General features: G+C 41.0%; 1 protein-coding gene across 6 annotated transcripts in view; it reads right to left on the bottom strand.

Annotated features, from left to right (window-relative positions):
* LOC144594470 (myosin-10) overlaps positions 1-25199 on the bottom strand; it is a 151857-nt gene that overhangs the window by 38435 nt on the left and 88223 nt on the right. For all 6 annotated transcript variants that reach the window (XM_078400989.1, XM_078400988.1, XM_078400987.1 and 3 more), the window contains 13 exons: positions 23332-23475; positions 20350-20445; positions 18767-18885; positions 18517-18669; positions 17582-17755; positions 15787-15960; positions 13981-14095; positions 11432-11625; positions 9901-10022; positions 8988-9057; positions 7638-7798; positions 3052-3160; positions 2268-2399 (listed from right to left, as the gene is read on the bottom strand). In XM_078400989.1, the coding sequence (XP_078257115.1) occupies positions 2268-2399; positions 3052-3160; positions 7638-7798; positions 8988-9057; positions 9901-10022; positions 11432-11625; positions 13981-14095; positions 15787-15960; positions 17582-17755; positions 18517-18669; positions 18767-18885; positions 20350-20445; positions 23332-23475 (1763 nt within the window). The remainder of the gene's footprint in view (positions 1-2267; positions 2400-3051; positions 3161-7637; positions 7799-8987; positions 9058-9900; positions 10023-11431; positions 11626-13980; positions 14096-15786; positions 15961-17581; positions 17756-18516; positions 18670-18766; positions 18886-20349; positions 20446-23331; positions 23476-25199) is intronic.

Genomic DNA, 25199 nt, shown 5'->3' on the forward strand with positions numbered 1-25199 from the left:
AGGCAGCACCTCTGGAGGACATGAATAGACAACATTGTGCATTGGGACCCTTCTTCAGTTCCTGAACCAAAATGGCATCCATTAATATTCTCCAGAATTGTTGCTGGACCCATTGAGTTACTGCAGCACTTTGGTTTTTTTGTAAATCAGAAACTGCAGTTGTGTCTACTTGAGAAGTGGTCTTTTACAGTTTTATCCTTTGATCACAATTTACAAACATAAATTTCCAGCATTTAATGAAATTCACATCATACATACATTGGCATGATGCACATAACTCACTATATTTGTTTCTAAACCCAAGCAAAGAATGACCCATCTCACCCCAGCCTATGGAAGGACCCATCTCCCCCCAGCCCTCACCCTAACTTTGACTCGGCCAATAGAAAAGGTTTCAATTCCACCTCTGTCTCTTTCAGGTGTTATATTTTCCCTACACATTGAAAAGATTTCACAGAAGAGAAAACATGAAAGTTTCTATTTTTAGAGATACAGCATGGAAATGGGCCCTTTAGCCCACCGAGACCATGGCGACCAGCAAACATCCTAGACGCTCGTTCTATTCTACACACTAGGGACAATTTACAGAAGCCAATTAACCTACAAACCTGAACGTCTTTGGAATGTGGGAGGAAACCAGGGCATCCGGAGAAAAGGCACGCGGTCATGGGGAGAACGCACAAACTCTGGACAGACAGCACCCGCAGTCAGAATCGAACCTGTGTCTCTGGCGCTGCAAGGCAGCAACTCTACTGCTGCGCCACTATGGTCATTGCATTCTGTTTAAGTGGCTAAATATATATATTTTTTTTATTGTGAAGTCCTTGGAAATGCTGTGCCTCGTAAAAGGTGGGGTAAAAATACAAAGCTAAACATTTTATTCCCATAAATGTCTCAGTCAACAGAACAGTGGCAACTTCCTACGGATCGATTCTGTCTACATCACAACCCAGATTTGGAATAATAAAAAGCACCAAACTCTCCCGCTGCGTCACTGTGGTGCACTCCACGCACTCTGTGTGGAATCTCACGACAACTTCGGCACAAACGGATTCAATGTTTTGACTTTTCAGTCGGTCTAATATTAACAAACCAGTCTCCAGATAGAATCACGCAATCACAGAGCAATTGCAGCATAGAACAAGGTCATTGAGATCATAATGGTTCAGTGCTCGAGCTCGTCCCAGTCACTGTTTGCCCTGCAAACCTTTCACTTATTCAGTTCTTGTAAACCCAATCATTTAATCTGTCTGTCTCCTACTATGATAGTCTTCCAGTCCCAAACAAATCCCCATGCAATATTTCATTACACTTTTGGCTATTTGGCAGTTACCTTTGTTTCATGTACCCCAGTTACTGAATTATTCAAGGGAAACTGTATCTCTCCATCTACTGTCTATTTAAATAGTCCGGGTCAATTTTTTCAAAATCATCTCCGTGCAAGGACTAAAAACACGTTCTTCTGTCTGGCCACAAAATTGTAGTCCCTCATATTTAGAATGTTTCTGATTCCTCTTTTCAACATCTTCGTCAATGTCTTATCAATTTCTCCAAAAGACGGCACAAAGAACGGGGAAATACTTATTATGTCTGCAAACTCTGCTCGATCATCATGAGTTTTCTGCTGTGCACTCTTTACCTCTACTTATAAAGCTCAGGATCCCATATTCTTTTTGTTTTAAAAAAGAAACAAACTCTAAACCTACTCTGTGTAGGAAAGAACTGTGTAGGAGTAACTCAGCATTTTGTGTCTACCTTCGATCTACGGCACGGTGGCACAGCGGTAGAGTTGCTGCCTTACAGCGAATGCAGCGCCGGAGACTCAGGTTCGATCCTGACTACGGGCGCCGTCTGTACGGAGTTTGTACGTTCTCCCCGTGACTTGCGTGGGTATTCTCCGAGATCTTCGGTTTCCTCCCACACTCCAAAGACGTTCAGGTATGTAGGTTAATTGGCTGGGCAAATGTAAAAATTGTCCCTAGCGGGTGTAGGATAGTGTTAGTGTGCGGGGATCGCTGGGCGGCACGGACCCGGTGGGCCGAAGGGCCTGTTTCTGCGCTGTATCTCTAAATCTAAATAAATCTAGATCTAAACCTCCTCTGCCATTCTCGACAAACTATGCAAAAATACCCTAGGATCTCACTATTCTTTTAGAATTGGCTCTGTTAGTTTATCCTACTTCTGGAAAAAAGTGTACATTTTAGATGTTTAGGTTGAAATAGTTGCCATGGAACTTAAAGCCACGTAATGTTCACGACTCTACACACCTGCTGATGCTTTCTTGCCATCGCTGTAAGATCTGCCTCCACCTTTACGTGCTTCTCTTTCACCTTCGTCAGTTCATCCTCTTTGGATAGCAATTCTTCCTCCTGACGGGTTACTTGTAACAGTGGCTTAACCTAAAACAAAAAAACTTGGCAAATGAAGATGGCGTTCTAACAACAACAAAAAAAGCTGCTTTAAACTTCATTAAAAAGTTGGTTTTTTAAAAAATCAAAAGCGATCCCGAGTGTACATCAAATTCAAATCCAAAAATAACGAGGTTCATAATCTTACAGCAATTTGTTAACATATGTAAGACAGTGCTGGAGTAACACAGTGGGTCAGGCAGCATCTGTGGAGGGAATGAATAGACTGTTTCGGGTAGGCATTCATCCTCAGACTGATTGTAGTGTGGATCGAGTGGGGAAGAAGAAACAAAGTCTGATGAATGATAGATGGATATAGGTGAGGAGGGATTTGATGAATGGAGTATGTGATGAAGGCCAGTGATGAAAAGGAGTCAGGTCAAGAGGGAAGAAGTGTGAAATGTCAAACCAGAGGGAGGCATATAGGTGGATGGGGAGGATGGATTTGGGGGAGGGGGGGAATGGGGGAAATTAGTGTGCACCCGGGTGGAGGCACAGGAACGAGAAGGGGTGGGAGGAGGGGGCTACTTAGAATTGGAGAATTCAACGTTCACACCATTGGGTTGTGAACTGTCTAATAACATAAGCAAGTGTGCGTAATCTCAGTTCTGGACTATCTGTGGAGACATGGTGCAAATCCAACCTTGGTGAAGAGTCGCCACCACTGCCAGTGTCTGAGCTTTAGGTAAGCAGCACAGTTCCTTTGCAAAACCTTCAGTGCACTCAACTGTTGTTGTTTTCTTAAGAATGATCTGTAAAGCAAAGAAGAGTATTAATTTAATTTGCAGATTAAGCCAATTCAGTTGTCAATGAGTCGTAAAAGGAATACAGCATGGCCTTTCAGCCCATTGAAATCCCATTTACACCAACCCTGCACATTCTTCCCACATCCCCCCAAATACCCTACACACATTAAGCAATTTACCGTAGTCAATTATTCTATCCACCTATATCTTGGGGATGTGAGGGATACCAGTAAAAAGGCATGTAGTTACACAGAGCTTGTGCGTAGACAACGTTAAATGTTTTTAATGGAAAAATGTAGCATTGAAACGAGCCCTTCAGCCCACCAACTCCATGCTGACTATCGATCACCCATTCATAGTAGCTCTATGTTATCCCACTTTCGCATCCATTCCCTACACATGAAGATCAAGTTAGAGGCCAATTAACCTACGTCTATGGGATGCGAGAGGACACCAGAGCACCCAAAGGAAGCCCACCTGGTCACAGGGAGAACATGCAACAGTCAGCACCCGAGGTCAGGATCGAACCAGAGTCTCTGGTGCTGCGAGGCAGATCTACTAGCTGCGCCACTGATTAATTCCATATCACTAGAGCCCTGTGAGGCAGCAGCACTACCAGCTGCGCCACGTTTGTCTTTTCTATCACATTACCACTGCCTTAAATTTGTTAAAGAGACAATACCTAATTCTCCAACATTTCTGCTGGTTAACACCACTGCATCATACGGGCAAAAGGTCCAGACTACCCAACATTTGATTTTACAAATTCATGATTTTGATGCCAAAATTCCGAATTTTACATCAAAATTCATAATATGGCGTGCAATGCAACTTTTCAGCAAAAAAAAGTATGCACGCCGAATGTGCACATGCGTTGCATTACATTCATGTGTGAAAAACTACTATTATTTCCAGCAGTCTATAGATCGTGGACTACATGTACAATTTCAGGCTTATCATGAGTATATTCTGCTATTTATAGAAAGGTATTTGAACAGACACTTTTTGCAACACAAAGATTTTTTTTTTTGATTTTTTTTTCTATTTTGCTTTTTCCTTATTCTCTTGGTATTGAATAAAAGAACAATGGTCATAAAATGTATGACTAAGTTATGAAGAAAGAGTTGATATATGCGACTCGACTAAACATACGGAAGTACGTAGTAAATTCGCACATTAATTAATAATCAGCCCCAAAAGGTGGTAATTGGCTTTTCTGCAGTGTTTTATATTTTAACCCCATCTTAATTAATTAATATGTTATATAATCTTGCACTTAAATTTAATATTTACTCATTACAGTTCCACCACTGATTTTCTGCCACTCTTGGTTCCAGAGCTTTGCTGGTTTATCCAGCAGGCCAAGGAAGTCGGCTACGGGGATAGATGTGCTGGCTCCAGCTGGGCTGGAGTTCCAGGCCCCGGCCGCAGGTTGCAAATTCAACCCACCGATCGGCCGTGGAAGTCCCGATGAGATTGAGATTGGCTGCCTCGCCCAGCCTAGGTGCCACATTTTCGGGGAGACTTCCAGGGCGGCGAGGATTTCCCGCGGAACCCTTAGCAACCTCTAACGGCCGAATTGACAAATTGGCCTTGGAAGTCCCGATAAGGTCAACATTGGCTGCCTTGCCCAGCCTTGGCGCCACATTTTTGGGGGGACTTCAGGGCGCGGGGATTTCTCACGGAACGCCTAGCGAGCGAATTGACAAATTGCAATTACTGACTGTTTTGCGGAAAAATGAGAGGCGAAATCGGAATGGCGGAAACGAAATAAGTGGAAACTTTCTGCCAAATTCGGAAGGGTTGGGAGGGGTGAAAGGTCATACACTCAACACCATGAACTCATCAGGACTCAAAAGTAGTTTGGAGAAACTACAAACTTCATCCCCTTAACTGGATAGATTAAAGAGCCAGGCTGTTTTTTTAAATGCAGCATGCAGGAAAACTAAATATTAACCCTGTGGTTGAACAGTGAGTCAGTAATCATTTAGCATCTACACACTTCTGAACCCCTATGTTTTTCATGTGCAGACTTGGGAGATCTGCTCAAAAGTAAAATTCAGAATGGAAAGGGAGAGCTGAATGCAAAGCAGACATTTAATGTTAAAAACAGAATTTTAAACGAGGGACATAATTGACCAAAAATGGTTATATCTATGAAGATGCATGGCAAGCTGTATGATTATTATGGACACTGGCACCAACAGTTTATCTCCTTCAGTATAGGAGATGGAATGAAATAGGGACAGATGGATAGGAATTGGAATCAAGTTAGACGTGATAGATGGAAACAGATGCGTCAAGAGAGTACAATATTTATAAGAATAATATTTCAAAACTTCCAGACATATATTCCTCCTGCAGGAATACGACATTACAGACTCAGTTCTTGCCATTCCTGCAGCTTCAAGGTTAAGTGTCAAAGCAGGAACATAAATCTTGTTAAAAAGGGCATTTTTTCCTTAAATACCAGCTCCAACGCTGAAACAGCTTTTCGAAGAAATACAAGGGCACGAGTCCAAATCCTCCAATTTTTTTTAAAAAGAGAAAGAAGAGTAGCTCAGGTTTTTGAAAGGTTGATTGCAGAGCCACGCAGATCAAATAATTCATGCTGAATTGTATCTCGAGGAATTGTTTCAGAGTATTCTTTAATAAATGCACCGATAACTACTTGGGCTGAAATCCTACTTTCTAAAATTCTGGACTCAGTCTCAGTGGTGTATTTGCAATGCAGTATGAAATAAAAACTATGTTCTTTGACCCCCTCGAAGGAAAGTTGACATGTTATAAAAGCTGTACTGATGATCTACTTTTCCCCTTACATTATAAACATTCCTTGTGCACAGCACCCTGAAACAACTCCACAGGAACATGGCGGCACAGTGGTGCAGGGGTGGAGCTGCTGCATCACAGCGCCAGAGACCCGGGTTCAAACACGACTATGTGTACGGTCTCTGCGGAGTTTGTATGTTCTCCCTGTGACCGCATGGGGTTTTTTTCTGGTGACTCGGTTTCCTCCCTCATCCTAAAGGCGTGCAGGTTTGCAGGTTAATTGGCTTCTGTAAATTGCCCCTTGTGTGTGGGTTGCAAAACTGGGATAACATCGAATTAGTGTATGGGTGATCGATGGTCGGCGTGGACTACGTAGGCCAAGGGCCTGTTTTCGCGCTGTATCACTAAAACAAAGAATAGATTTACCATTAAGCAGCAACAGTTTTCACGTTGACTCAAGGACAATAAGACACAGGTTTAAGGTGAGAGGGGGAAGATATACATAGGACCCGAGAGGCAACATTCTCCCCCCTTCATAGAGGGTGATGTGAACATGGAATAAACTGCAAGGTGAAGTGGTAGAGGCAGGTACAATTATTATGTCATTAAAAGACATGCGGACAGGTATATATGAACAGTTTGGAGGAATATGGAGCAGTTAAGTGGGAGTAGCAGAGTTAAGTAACTTGGTTGGCTTGGACAAGTTGGCTGAAGGCACCATGCTTTATGATTCTATGGCAAAGGACAACAAAGAATACAACATACTAAACCATATAACATTTGTGCAGAGTGGCTAGAAGTTGCTTAAGTAACAAAAAGCTCAATCTGTATATATCTCCTGTTCTAACCTCAAACTGCAATGTTAAATTGCCCAGAAGGTACATGTTATTTTTAGCAACAAGCCTTATTCTTCCTCTGCTAACTGAGGTGACCTTACACATATTTACTGTATCTTGTACTTAATACCATCAATCAACCATTAGCAAGCTTGACACAAGTTATTCAACTGGGAAGATGAAGATCATTTTACACCAGCAGGGGTTGATAATGCTTAAGGTATTTTGTTGAGAGAAGACAGGATTGATTCATAGGTCAGGCGCTGCGTGTAGTTTGAGTCAGGGCCCAACAGATATTGAAAATATTCATTTTATCTGTCTAACTTCTCTAAACACAGTAGATTACTACCAAGTTGAGGTTTTTTGACCTAGTTATTGTGAACACATGAATTTCCTACATCCAGTTTGAACAATCAGTCTGAATAGTGCCATTTAATTTATTTTAGAGATACAGTGCGGAAACAGGCCCTTCGACCCCCAAGTCCATGCTGACCAGCAATCTCCACATACTAACACTATCCTACACTCACAAGGGACAATTTACTTTTTTTTTTTTTAACCGAAGGCAATTAACCTAGTAACTTGTACGTCTTTGGAGTGTGGAGGAAACAGGAGCACCTGGAGAAAACCCATGCAGGTCACAGGGAGAACATAAAAACTCTGTACAGACAGCGCCCGTGGTCAGGATCGAACCTGTGTCTTTGGCGCTGTAAGACAGCAACTCTGCTGCGCCACAATTTCCCCCAAATGTACAAGAAAAATGAGTCAGTGCTGGTCATCAAAAACTATTGAAAGATTCTAGCTATCAATTGAAGTTTCAATGGATTCCATTCCAGGAGAGCAACAAAAAATAACATGGCAAGTGTAAAACTTACTTTCGAGCCAGATAACCACGGCAGACAGCTTGGAAGAGAATGATTATATCAGTGATCTTCAGATCCCGCTCTTCTTCCAAATGCGCTAGAACCCCGGCACGAAAGAAGATCTTACTCTGGCCAATACGGAATAAATTGGGGTCCAATTCCAAGGAATGAATCTGATTCCCAAGTAAGGAGAAAATGGTAGCCAATATTAAATATCCATGAAGAAAATTATATGGAACTGTTCATTCAATACACCACAGGGCACAGAACCAAACCCTTCATCCCACAGCATTCATACCCACTGCCTGCACCACTATAATCCCATTTTCCCTTTTGCATTCCATCAATTCTGCCCACCCCATCCATAAGACATAGGAGTAGAATTAGGAAATTTGGCCCATCGAGTCTGTTCCGCTGCTAGACACAAAATGCTGGAGTATCTCAGCGGGACAGGCAGCATCTCTGGGGAGAAGGAATGGGTGATGTTTTGGAGCGAGACCCTTCTTCAAACTGATGATCGAGTCTGCTCCTCTATTCAATCATGGCTGATCTAATTATCCCCCCCAATCTGATTCTCCTGCCTTCTCCCACAGCTTTGAACGCACTTTCCACCCACATGAACAAGCACACCTTGGGCAAGTGGGAGGAAAGTCAAGCTGTCACAGGGAGAACTTGCTAACTCCACACACTCAGCACCCACGATCAGGATCAAACCCTATGATAGGCAACACCATTAACCGCTGCACAATTGTGCCGCCCAGTTTTGGATACTGTCCACTATAAAAGTTACATTGACAAAAATTGAACTAAATAGGAAGAGAGATTAATGCCCACATTACCCAGAAAGAAAATGCTAAATCCAGATGTAATGTAACAATTTCTAATGGATATTCAAGTTTATAGTTTATAGAAAATTCTTAAAGGATTGGACAGGCTAGATGCAGGAAAAATGTTCCCGATGTTGGGGGAGTCAAGAACCAGGGATCACAGCTTAAGAATAAGGGGTAGGCCATTTAGGACTGAGATTAGGAAAAACTTCTTCACCCAGAGTTGTGAATCTGTGGAATTCTCTGCCACAGAATGCATTGGAGGCCAATTCACTGGATGTTTTCAAGAGAGAGTTAGATTTAGCTCTTCGGGCTAAAGGAATCAAGTGATATGGGGCAAAAGCAGGAACGGGGTACTGATTTTAGATGATCGGCCATGATCATATTGAATGGCGGTGCTGGCTTGAAGGGCCAAATGCACCTATTTTTCGATGTTTGTATGTTCTATATTTTTAATATTTGCAAAAGCACCAATAATTTATCTTGTGCAGTGTCAAAAGCTTACAATAATAAAAATGGAAAACTAATTACCTACCATTCGTTCACAGGCTTGTTTGCCATCCATGAAGCCTTTTGGAATGGAGTTGGGGGTCAAGATCTCATACCTGGGAAGGAAAGAAAATGCTTACAGACCTCACATCCAACTTTCAAAAGAGCCCTTTTATTACCTCATGTTAAAATGTTAATTTTAAATTGAGAGATTCCACTATTGTTTATTTTAAACACCATAAAGTCGAGACTTGCACACCCCAGTCCCCCTTTTGGACAATTCACAACATCGGGGCTTCAGCGTGGACAGCATTCTTTTACCAAGAACAAAATTCACTTCAAAATTATATTTCAACATCTTGATGCTAATACACCGTTTCTGTCATGTAAAATGATTAGGTTAAATGGCTTTAAATTTAAGACCATTTTCCGTGACAAACAAAAATAGCTCCAATCCAATTTTGCCCTCAAACATTGCACACAAATATGATAAAATGAACACAGTCCTATCTTCATGCACTGGTCTTCATCAGCAGGACAGCAGTAGAAAGGATCTAAAGCTTCAAGTTCTTAGGTGTTCACATCTCCGACGATCTGTCCTGGGCACAGCTCACCGATGCAATCATAACGAATGTTCACCAATGCCTCTGCTTCCTCAGAAGATTGAAGGTATCACAAAATGCTGGAGTAACTCAGCGGATCAGTCAGCATCTCAGGAGAGAAGGAATGGGTGACATTTTGGGTTGAGACCCTTCTTCAGACTGATGTCAGGGGAGGGGGCGGGACAAAGAAAGGATGTAGTTGGAGACAGGAAGACAGTGGGAAGGGGGAGGGGAAAGAGAGGGACAGAGGAGCTATCTAAAGTTAGAGCAGTCATTGTTCATTCCTCAGAAGTTTGAGGTGATTCAACATTGCACAAACACTCTAGTAATTCTACCCTCTCCCCCCCCAAACACTACCTCTGTCTGAACTCTTGGAAGACTATTCTGTTTGGAAATCCTTGACGGCAGATTCTAATTCCCTCCAATACACCATTGCAGCGTAACTGGTCAAGAACCAAATGAGGATCCAGCTTTCCAGCCTGCAAAACAAGAAGCCATCCGATGAGCAAATTCTTGATTGTATCAAGCAATTTCAATTTATCTTTAAACATCCGTGCCATGTGCAAGATGTAATGAATAGTAAACGATTTTCAGTTTAATTAAATTGAAAGTATACAACATGGAAACGGGCCCTTCTGCCCACTGAAGCCATGTCAACCATTCACATTAGTTCTGTGTTATCCCACTTTCACATCCACTTCCGACACACCAGGGGCTATTTACAGAGGATAAGTAACTTACAAACCTACACAACTTTGGGCCTGGGAGGAAACCAAAACACACAAACAAAACCCAGTCATCGGGTGAACCTGCAGACTTCACACACGCAGCGAACAATTTCAGGATTGAACCCGGAACTCTGGCGGTGTGAGGCAGCAGCTTTACCCGCTGTGCTACCCTGCCAGCAGGTGACAATCATTTTTTAAGTGTGTCATTGAAGCTTGCTGTTCAGAAGCTATTTCAATATTCTATGGATTTGCTGAAAGTCTCAAGGTTAAAAGAATGCAGCTGTTGCTTTGAATGTTAATTCTGAAGTCATTTAACAAATATGAAAAACAATCACAATTCATCACAATTGGAGAAATTCAGACAATGGATCGCATGTTTCAATTAGATTACACCTTCTTCTGAGATCCACAGAAAACATGTGGTGGACCTTCCTATCTCAGGAGTTAACCTGTGAATCTGCCCCCAATGCTTGTATCTCCTGTTAAATAAGGAGGGTGCAAACTGTTCCCCACTATTCCGCACATGGCCACACCAATGGAACTCTATTCCTAACCATGAACTCCCTAGAAATAAAGGTCAATTTGCTATTTTCCTTCTCCATTACTTGCTGCCTGTGCTTCATGCACTAAGGCACCCAGCCCATATCCTGCACCTTTTCCACTGAGATAGTATTCTGTTTTTGATGGCTCCCACCAAACTACATAACCTAGGACTTTCCAACATCAGACTCCATTTACTGTGATCTCTTGTGCATAGCCTTTGAACTAGTTTCAGGAAATTCAAACACACATTTACAGATTCTGTTCAACCAACTCTGCTCGCTACATACCCTCAAAGTACTGTAGCAAATTAGCCAAACACAATTTCCCTTTCATAAACCATGCTGACTTGGTTTGATTGCATTCAGCTTTTTTAAACAACCAGCTATTTCTTCCTTGATTACTCACTCCAGCATTTTCCTAACAGATGTTAAAGTTAACTAGCTTACAGCTTCGTGCTTATTAGCTCTTTCCCCTTCGAGAACAAGGGCCTGGCGTTTGTTTTCCTTCGGCAGAAATCCTCTCCTGCACACAATCACTTTTCAGACCAAAAACAAGTAATTTGTTTTTACATTGGCATCATGGGATATGCCAGTCCCTCTATCTGGAGATGTACCTACCCTCTTCTCGTGGTTTGGAATGATGCAGCGGACAAAATTGGGGTTAGTGTTGCGGAGCGTGGCCATTAGTTTGGCCAAGGACTCTTTGTACAGTTGTCCCACTGTGCGGAACATGCCCTTCTTGGTCTTGTATGCTGAACCAAAGGCAGTTTCATTCATGCCAGCAACTTGGTCCAAACCCACAATGCGGTCAACTGAAAAAAAGAATCGCAAATGTATTTCTTTTAAAGCATCGTGTTGCGCTTACGCACGGTAAAATCTCATGAGTTGTAAAAGCAGAAAGATGCTCTTCGGCTATCAAATCTATGGGATATAAACATAGTAGACTATATAGTCCTTCATGCAGACACCAGTGAAATCACTGATCTTTTATACAAGATAAACCAGAGCAAAACAATGTCAATGATACTCATTCAGGAAGCATCTGTAGAGAGATGAATAGTAGATGTTTCCACTTGATAACCATTCAGAAGGAAAATTGGAGATTTAAAACGCAATGCAATGCATGATCTGCAGTGGTGTAGTATCAGATACACTATGTTTAAGAAGCATTTAAACTTGCACTCGGAATAGGCTAAGTAGAGGATATGGATATAGAAGGAAGCACTTGGTTAAGAAATGCCGAATGTGGCTATTCTTCCTACTCTTGACCCAACTAAAACATTTTCAACGTTGCTGTTAATTTCTATCCTCATGCAGTCCATTTTACACTGTAGACTTCTTCACCTCAGAGTACAGATCTGTTGTCATATCCACTGCAAACCCACACACTCATTTTTCAACAACAATTCCTCCCAACTTGCCTCCTGCTAAACCTCCAATTATATACTTCCAGTTTCTGATTTTGTATTCTTAATTGGCCAACACCTGGCAAACGCTTCTAACTGGCTCTAATATTCTCAGGTTGGGAGTTCCATCTGGCAGAAACGAAGACCCTCAATCATGTTTGGAAATGCAAGGAACCGAAGATGCTGAATTCTCGAGCAAAACACAAAGTGCTGGAGTAACTCAGTAGGCCTGGCAGCATCAGTGGAGGGATTCCACCAATCGACTGTAGCCAGTGCCATCTTCTTCGCTGTCAAGGGGCAGCAGGGCGAAGGCCGCGGTCACCAACCGCATTAACAAGCTCATCAGAAAGGCTGGCTCCATTCCGGGAGCGGAGTCCAATGGATAAGCAATGTTTCAGGTCGGGACTCTTTTCTTCAGACGCTTAAGTTTAGTTTAGAGATACAGCACGGAAACAGGCCCTTCAGCCCACCGACTCCATGCCGACTAGTGATCCCCGCACAATAACACGATACTACACACATTAGGGACAATTTACAATTTTACCAATTAACCTACAAATCTGTACGTCTTTGGAATATGGGAGGAAACCAGAGCTCCCGGGGAAAACCCATGCAGGTCACGGGGAGAACATACAAACTCCGCACACAGCACCCGTAGACAGGATCGAACCCGGATCTCCAGTGCTGAAAGGCAGCAACTATCACTGTGCCACCGTACCGAACAAGTTTGCTGACCTGAAACATCACTTGACCTTCTCCTCCACAGATGCTGCCTGACTGACTCCAGAGCTTTGCATTTTCCTCAGTCATGTTACATTTCTCTTCCTATCAGGAACTAAAAAGTTTATTTTGCCCACTGGTTCAGCCTGCATTCTCCGTAACTTCCATCGCCAGATATCCTCTCCTCCCAGTATTCCAGAAGTACTTTCCTTTCAGGTCACTCCAGTATACCCCTACAATACACACAAAATACACTGCCGTGCCCACGGTACCTTCATGGGAATCACATGCTATTGGCCTCTCTCTCCCACCAAGGCTCAAGGTGCACATACCAGGTGAAGCAGCAAGTGTTTCAACTGTTTAGTTTGGTATACTTTATTCATTCCTTCTGATATGGCATTTCATAAATTGGACAAATATTTTGGGGAACACCCCGTTCGGTCCACAAGTGTGCCCTTGAGCCTTTGGTTGCCTGTCACTATAATGCTTGTCCCACTCTAGTGTTGGCCTCCTACTCCATTATAATGAAGGTTGAAGCGAGTTTAAAGACGAACACATCACCTGATTGCATCCCATCTCGAAGGGCGCAAAGTGCTCAGAATTCATTAATTTTACATAATTATTTCATATTTGCACTATTTGCTGTTTTCTCCTTGATAACTTTAACACCTGCTTCTCCCAATTAAGCCTCAGACAAGGCTATTTCTTTAACCTATTACAAACTTCTTTCACCATGGGCCATCTTTTGGCACTTAATGACACTTATCTTTCACCCCATACAAAACCTTTTGCTCTCTTATTCTCTCACATTGAAACTGTTTCGCTAACTTCTAATTCTAAAGAAAGTTGAAATGCTCAGAAAAAAGCCCCCAAAAAATGCTGTGACTGAAAAATCAAAGTAATTAAATGGAATCTCAAATAATCTGTCATTTTAAAGTAAAATGTACTTCAAGTTATTAATATTCTCAATAACATGAGAAAGATAAACACACAAAAGATTTTCACAAAACATTGGCATCAGAGAAAAATATAATTACTCACCATCCTTCCACAACTCTCCCACAAACTTGTCCAATGATTGATGCAAGAGGGTTGCAACATTGTCATTAAGTGGGTCCATGTTTTTCAGAAGCCATTCATCTGCCTTGTAATCCACCTGGGTACAAGAATTTAACCGATTACCTGAAGTTATTGGTATTTATGGAGTATTTAAAAACAGCACTGTAAAACATGCTTCTGCAATTTTCCAGAACTATAGTTTTGAGATACAACGTGGAAACAGGCCCTTTGGTCCACTGAGTCCGTGCCAACCATTATTCACACTAGTTCTATGTTTCTCATCCAATCCCTACACTCGGGCCAATTTACAGAAGCCAATTAAGCTACAAACCCACACAGTCACAGGGAGAACGTGCAAACTCCTCACAGATAGCACCCATGGTCAGGATCGAAGCCAGTCTCTAGCATTGTGAGGCAGCAACTCTACCGCTGCGCCAATGGTTGCATTCAGAGCACCTACACTCACTGTCATCTCTAATTATTTTATTTTTGAATGAATGAACAAGTTTATTGGCCAAGTATGTGCATATACAAGGAATGTGCCTTGGTGCTACGCTCACAAATGACAAATCACAAATTTTAGGGAAAGAAACATTTCTGGTCAAACCCTTAGAAAAGGAATAGAGCTAAATATCTCAATTTAATTATGGTCTGATGTAGTGTATATTAATTACACAAAAGATGAAAAAATTACTACAAGTTGTTTTGTGCATCAGTCACTTTGAACACTGGTCAAGTTGCTGGCTGTCTCTAGTACTTGGTATCTAGGCTGTCAATTGGAGTACTTAAATTCCTTCATATCCCCTCTCCCATCAGGCAAGAGGTACAGAAAACACACCTCCAGATTCAGGGACAGTTTCTTCCCAGCTGTTATCGGGCATCTGAACCATCCCACCAACAACTAGAGAGCAGTTCTGAAATCCTATCTACCTCATTGGAGACCTTTGATTAGACGTTACTAAACTTTGTCTTGCATTAAACGTTATTTATGTTATTCCCTTTTATCATGGATCTGTACACTGGACTGTAATATTGTATTGTTTTTCCGTTGACTGGTTAGCACGTAAATGTTTTTCACTGTACCTCGCTGCACGTCACAATAAACTAACCTCAACTCAATTAAGTTTGTTAAAATTGAAAAAAATTGGATTATTGCTGGTTACTAAGTTATGGAAAAGTTTCAAAATCCATTTGGTTTACAACTATCCCAAGGGAAAAGAAATGTCTTCCATACACAGGGTCCCCTCTGACCAACAACTTGATTACTTTTTTTTACTAATTGCCTTCAGAATGGCTCCACAAACCATTCCGAGCAATTATAGGAACCAAGGCCAACCAAGCCGCCAATGCCCTTGAGCGAAAAATTGTTGCTAAAATTAATAGTGATATACAGATCTATTAAGGAACTGAAAAACAACTCCTTTTATGGTCTGGTTGTGGTTCTCAAAAATTGCATGAAAAAATGTTGTAATAATCACAGTGGGACTAGAATGAAAGAATGAACAAAGAGCAAGTATTCTACCCATGTCAAAGCCAGATTATATTGTTCATTTCTCAGTATGATTAATGCCAAATATATCCAGCGTGCCAAGACATGGTAACAAAGTATATTTAACTCAATTGGTACCTCATCCAACAAACTTACAATGTAGTGAAGTCATTAAAACATACCTATATAAACCAGCTTGAATCCTTTTACCTAATCCAAGTGCCCATTTAAGGCTTTCAGCTTTCATGTTATGAACAGACAGTATAATCTATTCTGAACATTCCATCTAATAGACATACCTTGCCAGCGTAATGAATTATGCAGAAGTCAGCCTTGTCTTTGAGTTGTCTTGGCTTTTGGAATTTTGAATGAGTACCTTGTTCTTGGCTCAACTTTTCCACAAATGTCTTATCAGTAGCCTTGGGAAACCAGCATTCCTCATCCAGCAGAGCCAATACACCAGGAGGATTAGCCTGGCAAAGAAAGTCAATATTTAACAGGTTTACATTTAATACCCCTCAAAACATTTTCTTCGCAGAAGTGTTTAAATTTTCCAATTTTAGAACTTCTTAAGCTTAGCTTCGACTGTGATTTGAAAATAACTATATTTGGAAAAATAAGATAGCGTAGTTACTCGGCAGGTCAGGTAGCATCTCTGGAGAACGTGGATAGGTGACGTTTTGGGTCGGGGCTCTTGTGTTCTGCGACCTTTCACAGGTAATTGTATCCAAAGGTGAATCGCTAGATTGAGCTAAATTACGTCACCACTAGGGTGACTAAAAGATTCAAGGGTGATCTTGCGATTTCCTGTTTGGCTAAAGAGTGCATGCAAGTTTGAAGCCCTGAACATTTAGTGTTATATTGGAGGCAATGCATTAGCACCTTTGAACGGGGTGCAGAGCAATTTCCAAATGATAGACAGCAGACCCCAACCTTCTGTCAGTTCACTCCTCCCCTCTCCTTTATCTTACATTCCTTGTGTCTCCTTTTTAATTCTAGTGTTCGTCCACCCATCTGACAATTAAAGCCCAACTCACCGAATCCACCTATCACTTGCCAGGCTTTGCCCCTCCCCCCACCCCCACCCCCCTATTACAATCAGTCTGAAGAAGGGCCCCGAACCGAAACATCGTCTACCCATGTCCCCCAAAGAGGCCGCCTAACCCGATGAGTTACTCCAGCATTGTTTTGCTTCTGTCCATCTCTAGATGTAGAATCTCTACAGGTTCCATTGTTTCACATGTACATCTTCTACATGTAGAATTTCCACAGGTACTGCAGTTTGGAACACTGAACATCAACCAGTACAGCACTGGAAGTCTGAAGAAGGGTCCTGACCCAAAACATTACTCATCCTTTTTCTGCTGACCCACTGAGTTACTCCAGTACTCCAGTATTTTTAGTACAACACAGGAACAAGCCCTTCAGCCCACAATGCCTGTGCCAAACATGATTGCATGTTAAACAAATCTCTGCCTGCATGTGATCTATATTCCTCCATTCCCCAAATATCCTTGAGCTTATTCGAAAGCTTCTTAAATACCATTATTATATCTGCCTCCACCACCATCACTGGCAGTGCTTTTCAGGCACTCATCACCATCCCTGGCAGCATGATCCAAGCACCCATCATCCTCCAGAACACTTGCCCCAACCATACCCGTTAAACTTTGTCCCCATTACCATAAAGCGATGAGCTCTAGTCTTTGGCCATTCCACCCCAGGAAAGAGATTCTGACTCTCAACCGTACACAAGTCTCTCAATGTTATATACTTTTGTCAGGTCTCCCCTCAACCTCTGACGTACTAAAAAAGACAATCCGAGTTTGTCCAACCTCTCCCTATAGCTAATATCTTCTAATCCGGGCTGTACCTTTTACTAAACTTCTTTACTTATCTTACCCCCACCCACATTGTAACTTGTGTCTTCATAACCTTTCGTGATGCCACTTTCACCAATTGGCCTTTTTCTGCTTTAACCTGTTAATTTATCCCCAACTGAAGTAACTAGAGATAATTACTAAAATATTAATTTCTGCAGTGCTAATGGTGGTAATTATGAAACTGATCAATGTGCAGAATTTTCATTCTTACAGGTCTTTCGATGAGGTCAATGCAAGGCTGCAGATCCAGACCAAAGTCAATGAAATTCCACTCTATGCCCTCTCGCTGGTATTCCTCTTGTTCCAAGATAAACATGGTGTGGTTAAACAGCTGCTGCAACTTTTCATTGGTGTAGTTGATGCACAGCTGTTCAAAGGAGTTTAGCTGCAATACAAAAAAATGTACAACTGAGGTTTTGTTCAAAATCTGTTGAAACGTAACATCGGAACACAAAAAAATAAGCAGCTATACTTAAAAGGCCTTGCTCCCCCATTAACCAATCTTAATCCCTAATCCCCTCCTGGTCTCATGGTTTACATTTCACCTCTATTCGTCTCTCTAACCACATCCCAATGTCCAAGATTTATATCTCCAGGATCGACATCAACTCAAAAGGTGGAGCATCTATTGATTTCTCATGCAGAAAGTTCTAAAGTTTTGCAATTTCCTCAGAGAAATGGTTTATATCAGCCATAAATGCAGACAGCAAACATGTGTTTTTTGGGAATATGCCACCCACAAGTTTATTCACTGGAGACAAGGTTCACTAGTTAAAATATTAATGTTAAAAATTTAAATTATAAAAAATGCAACTGGGATTTTCACAAAATGCTTCCTCCTTAATTTTTCATCACTACCCCTCCACCAACCCCAAATCGAAATGCATTCAAAGTTACCACTGCCTTACCCTGGGATTCTCTCTCAACTAGGCCCAAATATTAATTCCATTCCCAGCCCTTTATGCACTCTGTCCCACCGCCAGTCTCTTTCTCATCGTCTGCTCGAGCTCAGAACCAAGTTAAGCAGATCCCAATGCAGCACCCTGCCAAAGCTCAATCAAGGCACAAGTTAGTTTTCTACTTGATTACTCTCGAGATGAACTTGGAAGCTAGGGACAGGATTGTAGAATATCTAAATGGACTTACTTCAAAGATTTCAAAACCAGCAATATCCAAAATGCCAATGAAAGAAGCTCCCTGTCGCTTTGTCCTGTCCAAAGCTTTGTTGATGCGGTGAACAAGCCAACGAAAAAGGCGTTCATATGTAGCCTTTGCTAATGCTTCAATAGCAAAGTCAGCCTTGAATCAAAAACAAGTTTTCTTATAAAGAAACTATTTCAAACAAAAGCAGCAGCTTTAAATCACTTGCATCGATCGCTACAAGCCACAACCGTACCTGTTCTTTGGTCTGAGCTTTCTGAACATAGTCGCGGCCAACTTTGATGCGTGGGGTGAGTATAGCACGAGTGAATTCCATTACATTCATTCCCAGGAGGTGACAGAGTTTCTGAGCAGCTTAAGAGGACATTCATTAATCTACAATGTACCTCAAAATAAGTGATTTCATTATATTCCATGCAAGTCCAAATATAAATCCCCTTTTAACAGGCATGCCATCAACATTTTTCAAGTATCTGTGCATAATTTCATAATTGATTCCAGATAAATCCTTACTTTGATTTATTAGCTTTGAATACAGAAGGCAAACTCCTGAAAGTAAGAGTACTTCAAACTGGGGAATGTAAGACCGTAACGTTAAACAGGAACGAGCCAATTTGTTAATAAACCATCAAATAGGGTCCTGATATCATCAAAACGTGAAAGACAATACAAATATAAAGATGCACATATTCCACTGCATCCCTCAATTTGATATTCTCTTCTCTGCACGTATTAAGTACCACACCTGCAGCAATTGCCTTCTGACACCTGGCTTAGTATGCAGTGTATATGCGTGAGCAAAAAGCAAGGTGCACGTCAGAAAAGTTCCTTCATGGAGCAAGTCATTAAACCATGGAACGTTGTTGGAAAAGCAGTGCAAGGCAGAGATCAGTGCACCTCAAAAATAAACAAACACAGGAAACGGAAATGTAGAACTTTGGGCAAAGATGATTTTAGGATTGGACTGGTAGACACCGTGGTCCAATAGTAAACTCCAGTGTTGCATAAATCCATGCAAAGGTAGCCAGTGTAAAACCATGTAATTTAAACTGTGGACACCATTATTCGACACAAAAGCGAGTTTATGTTTGAGAATCCTCCAACATCCATTCACCCCATCAACACATTCTTTTATTCCACTCATCTTCACACGGTTTAATTTCCCTTACTGCGATCTTGAGATCCACATTCTAACCACTCCTTGCCCAGAGGGCTTTGGTGATTTTCATATTAGATATTTTATGGACTCTTATTAATGGCTCTTAAACTTAAGGCACTGCCTTAAAATATCCACAGACTTAGCCTCCACAGCCTTCTGTGACAAAGAATTCCCCAGATTTACCACCCTCTGACTAAAGAAATTTCTTCTCATCTTCCTAAAAGAACGTCCTTTAATTCTGAGGCTATGACCTCCAGTTCTAGACTCACTAGTGGAAACATCCTCTCCACATCCACTCTATCCAAGTCTTTCACTAATCTGTATGTTTCAATGAGGCCCCCCTCATTTTTCTAAACTTCAGCGAGTACAGGCCCAGTGCTGACAAATGCTCATTATAGGTTAACCTTGAAGTCCCAAGGTGGTGCATGAGACTTCAAATGGCTCCAGCAACTTTTTTTTAGCTGAGGAAAGATGACTGTGGCTAGAATGTGAAGGGTTTGCAGACTGCATAGGGCAGCCATACCAACGGTATTTCCGACCAATATATCATTTAGACCCACGAGGGAATGATTTACCTGCATTTCAAACATGGCAAATAGCTTAATGTCCTCTTGTGTTGGAATTGATCATAATCTCCATGAACCGTTGAAATAACTTACCTGTGTTGTCTGGCATTGAAGCTTGATCTGTGTTCCTTTCCTTCTTAAACATAATATTGCCAAACTGCAGTACTGATGAGGCCACCTTCAGCATCGCTGTGATAACATAGCGGAACATTTAATGGGATGGAAATTGTCAATCGTCAATATTTCACCCCCTGCTATTAACCTCCTGAACCAGTCACCTCTTTCATACCCATTTTCTTGAGGTTCTTCCACATACTCTTATTTTTAGCTATCTCACCTCATTATTCTGTTTTAGTACTAATTATTTTTTGCACCTATTCAAATTACTCTAGTCTTTGCACATTATGCACTCATTGAATCACCATTCACTGCGTTTACCATGAGCTTCATGTGAACAAAGAATTTCATTGCACTCTGGGGTATACGACAATGATAAACTAATAGGAATCTGAATATCAAATTATTAAAAAATATATAGATCTTTCTCAATAACATGGAGTAATCACCAAATTTTGGATGCCAAAAGTTACAAATCCAAATCCAAATCCTCACAAATCCAAAGGTCTATCTTTCCAAACAATCATGTCCATTTTAACAAGAAAGTTGTGATGTGGATTGGACAGCCCAGCTTAAGTTCTGCTTACAGGATAGAGCAACATTAATTTTTTATACAAGTTTAAAAACTTGTAATGCAAATTGGCAGTGCCAAGTAAACCAAGTGCAAGTTCTTCTTATTTGGGCCTCAGACAAAATGTATGTACACTGTTTGCAAAAAAAGCAAAATCACTTGGCACTTCATGCTGTAGCTTGAATATGAAGACATTTAATCATATCTGCATCCAGAAACAACAACTACACCATGTACCACTCAGTTGTTGGGTCACCACTGATACACTTATGACTAGCCGTCCAAAGGTAACGTGCACACACCGCCTACAGAAAAATGCAAAACCACAGCAAAAAAAATGGAAAAAATAAAATTGACAAAATGCAATAGATTTTTAAGTATTCTTGAGTGAATAAATACTTAAAACTTGAGAAAAACGTGGGTAATTCTACCACAGCTCATTCCAGAAAAAAACAAGCCTGCACATCCATCAGCATCATTTGATGCTGTTACTTTCTTACTGAGGGACTGGAATACACTGAATATTTTTTAGCACAATGTAATCTTGGAAAATGCAGGTGCTTCTGCAATAAGGCAATAGACATGTTCCCCAAGAAACCTCGCGTAGAAAAATCGTTGTATGAAACACTTGTGTCAACAGGGGAAACAGGGTTAGGGGTGAGGGAGTTTCAGTACTGGCAATTAGTTTTATTCATCTCATTGGATTTTCAAAATTAAAGGCCTTTTTAATGGATATGTTTAATAAAGGCTACATGTTACATGGGTTTAAAAGAGTATCGTTGCACAAGTATCAATAAAAGCAATTGCTTGTCAATTTCTATAGCCACCCACGGTGAAATTGAGACCGACCTCGTGACACAATGGTGTCTGATTACAGCGGGGAGGTTTCATGGAAACGGGAAACAGCTTTTTTCACCCTGACATACTTTTTTCCAACTTGTCATTTTCCAAAGTAACTTTTAAATGGTTCTTTCCCAAATGATATGGCCTTATAACCATTCAGTCCACAAAACACAAATATTGTTCCCCAATTCAGCAATTGCATTGTATACAATTTGATTGATAGAAATAAGCATTCTACCAGAACTTGTATGATTAGAAACAGGGAGAAAGTGATGTACTTCAATCGCTTTTAAAATCTTTTTAGACTGTCCCACAATTATCTGTCTTTGATGTGTACGCTAGTAAGTATTACTATTACTATTGACTAGAAACTAAAACTATACCAGCAGTTTGACCATATCATTCAATTTGCTGTGTTATAGTATTGAAGAAGTTAATTGATTCACTGTTTGCTTTCCATTGCAATTCCTTTTTTTTTTTAAATCCTTTTGCATAATGACCATCTCATTACATGGTAAGGTTAAATAGTGTAGGCGGAAGAATTAGCACCACATCCAAATGAAATGTAAAAATAAAATATTAAGATGCTGCATATCTGATGTAAAAATGAAAATACTCCATAGGCCAGCCAGCAATTTGTGCTAGGAAGTGAACGAGTCAGATTAATGCTACTGCCTTGTCAAATATCTCCAGCCTTCTTGGTATCTAAATGCAGTCTATTTTTTTTCTTGGAAAAAGTTGCAGATTGGCTAATTAGATTTAAGAAACACACCACTGTGTTTTAAAAATCAAACTATTCAATCCAAATCCAATTAGCTCACGCTGGGGCTAAATATACCCAACAAATGTTAAAGAATTGACTTTAAATCTTCACATTCAAGATTTTCTGAATGCGCTAATAAGCAATGTGCAAGGTATAATGTTTTTTTTCCCCATATTTGCATATCCTAGGGCAGCAAATGGATCTTGATCAATTAAAAAAAAATCTAAAGCAGTGTCTTAAGTCATAGAACGTGGAAACAGGCCCTTCGGCCCAACTTTCCCAAACCAACCAACACGTCCCATCTACACTAGTTACACCTGCCTGCATTTGCCCCATATCCCTCTAAATCTGTCCGATCCATGTACCCGTCTAAATGTTTTGATTGTACCTGCTTGAGCATTAGTTGTACGATTTACAAATGGCTGGAGAGTTGTTATACCAAAATTATGTTTCTGTGGGCATTGTGTCATTTGTTTCTGACCCATTCAAGCATGCTACTGGCGATTCCAGCTACAAAATTGTTAATTAGTAAATTTTCTGATGTGGACTGAGAACTATTTTTAAAGCAACCTTATTAGATGCTATTTTTAAGATGCTCTCTATTGTTAACCACCCACCAGATAATATCATCCCACTTTATGTCCTAATTTGTTCTAAAAAATCTCATTCAAAATCATTCAACCTTGGTGCTCTCTCATCATATAGTTACCATAAAATCCTTCAATAACTATGACACTTGTTCAAGGATCGGTTATAAATAAGGTAGACAGTGGCATCTTACACAAAATCTCCTCATGGGAAAAACCCATGATATGCATTGCCTCCATAGTTTCTTGGAAGTTGTCCTTCTCTTGTTGTCCAGGGATTGGAACATAGCCATTGGAGAGGAACCGGTAGTGATTGAATCCTTCGAGCAGCAAGTCAGCTGAATGCAAAAGCAATTTTTATTTTAAAATGACTTCAGACATTGATTTTGTACCATACCTCCCACCATTCCCACTACCCTTTGCAAATCAAGGCAGAATATGGCAGAAACAAGGAACTGAGGATGTTAGTTTAGTTTAGAGGTACAGCACAGAAACAGGCCCTTCGGCCCACTGAGTCCGTGCCGACCAGCGATCTCCTTACACTGGCACTATCTTACACACTAGGGACAATTTACAATTTTTACCGAAGCCAATTAACCTACAAATCTGTATGTCTTTGGAGTGTGGGAGGAAACCGGAGCACCTGGAGAAAACCCACGCGGTCACGGGGAGTATGTACAAACACCACCCATAGTCAGGATCGTTTCTGGGTCCCTGGCGCTGTGAGGCAGCAACTCTACCCCCGCGCCACTATGCTAACCAGGTTGGTTTACAAAGAAAAAATGCTGGATTAACTCAGCAGGTCAGGCAGCAGCTCTGGAGAATATCGATAGGTCACGTTTTAGGTCGGGAACAGGTCCAGATTTCTACAAGCAAAATCTTTTTTTTTTTTTAAATGGGACATTATTTAAACAAAGATAGGAATCCAATTACATAAAATGGACATATGGCCCACAATTTAAACAAAGGCTACCAGCACTCCAACCACCCTCTGTTTACATTGGCCCCTTCAAGTGCAATGAGAGGCTGTTTTAAGGTTAAAAAAATCCATTCAACTATTAAATTATACATCAACAGATGAATTTTTTAAAAATCAACATTTGACCATGGAGGTCAGAGCTAAAGTAATGTATACATTTGAGCAAAGTTATTGCTTGTTGATCACAGGGAATGCAAGGCCCTATACAGGAATCATTGAAGAAGTTAGTGGCATTGAAAGGAGACAGATTCAGGCATCCAATTTAATTTGTGCAGCAAAGCAGCAACATAGATTAACCCATTTCCCAGATATTCCCAAATCCCACAGCCCTTCAAAGCCTCAACCAGGCACTTTGAAGAATGGCATGAGTTTGTGCCTTCATCATTCCACACAGCAGATTCCAGATACATCTCCCCCTCCCCCACCTCTCTCCCTTTCAACTGCCTGTTGGAATTTTCTTCCCTCAACTCTCCTACAAATTCACTTAAATCCACATCCCCTCATTTATTGATGTCTACAAGGAAAATGCATCCTTCCTATCCACATCTCAGCTTTATACAGTTCCTTTACAATATCCTTCAGTCACCTTACTTCTGAAGAAGACGATCCCAGCAAACTCATTAATATTCTGCAGCTTCCTAATGTCCTACAATCTCTCCTGCTCCCTCTCTGGCATGATTATATCCTTCCACTGCTGTGGCAGCCAGCGCACTTACAAATACACTGGCCATGGTCAATCCTTTAATGCAGTTCTAACACTTCCCTCCCTGCTCCTATATTCTTTACCTCCAATAAAGTGCCTCACTTGCCCTGCTGCCTTTATCTGTCTTGGAATGTGCATTCCAAAATTTCTATTCATCTAGTTTTGATATTTTGCCATTTACTGTGGCATTTCCTGGTCTTCAGTTCTCCCAATTACAATCCCTCATTTTATCAGATCAAATGACATTTACAACTGTTTTGGCCACATGCAGTTTTCTCATTAACTTTACCAAATTTAATAAACTCATCTTCTTCGCCACAACAACCACCAAATCATTGGAAAGCAAGTTTGACGGAACCCAAAGACATGCAGTGTTTTAG

Source organism: Rhinoraja longicauda, chromosome 6, assembly GCF_053455715.1.
Source record: "Rhinoraja longicauda isolate Sanriku21f chromosome 6, sRhiLon1.1, whole genome shotgun sequence".
NCBI classification, from domain to species: Eukaryota; Metazoa; Chordata; class Chondrichthyes; order Rajiformes; family Arhynchobatidae; genus Rhinoraja; species Rhinoraja longicauda.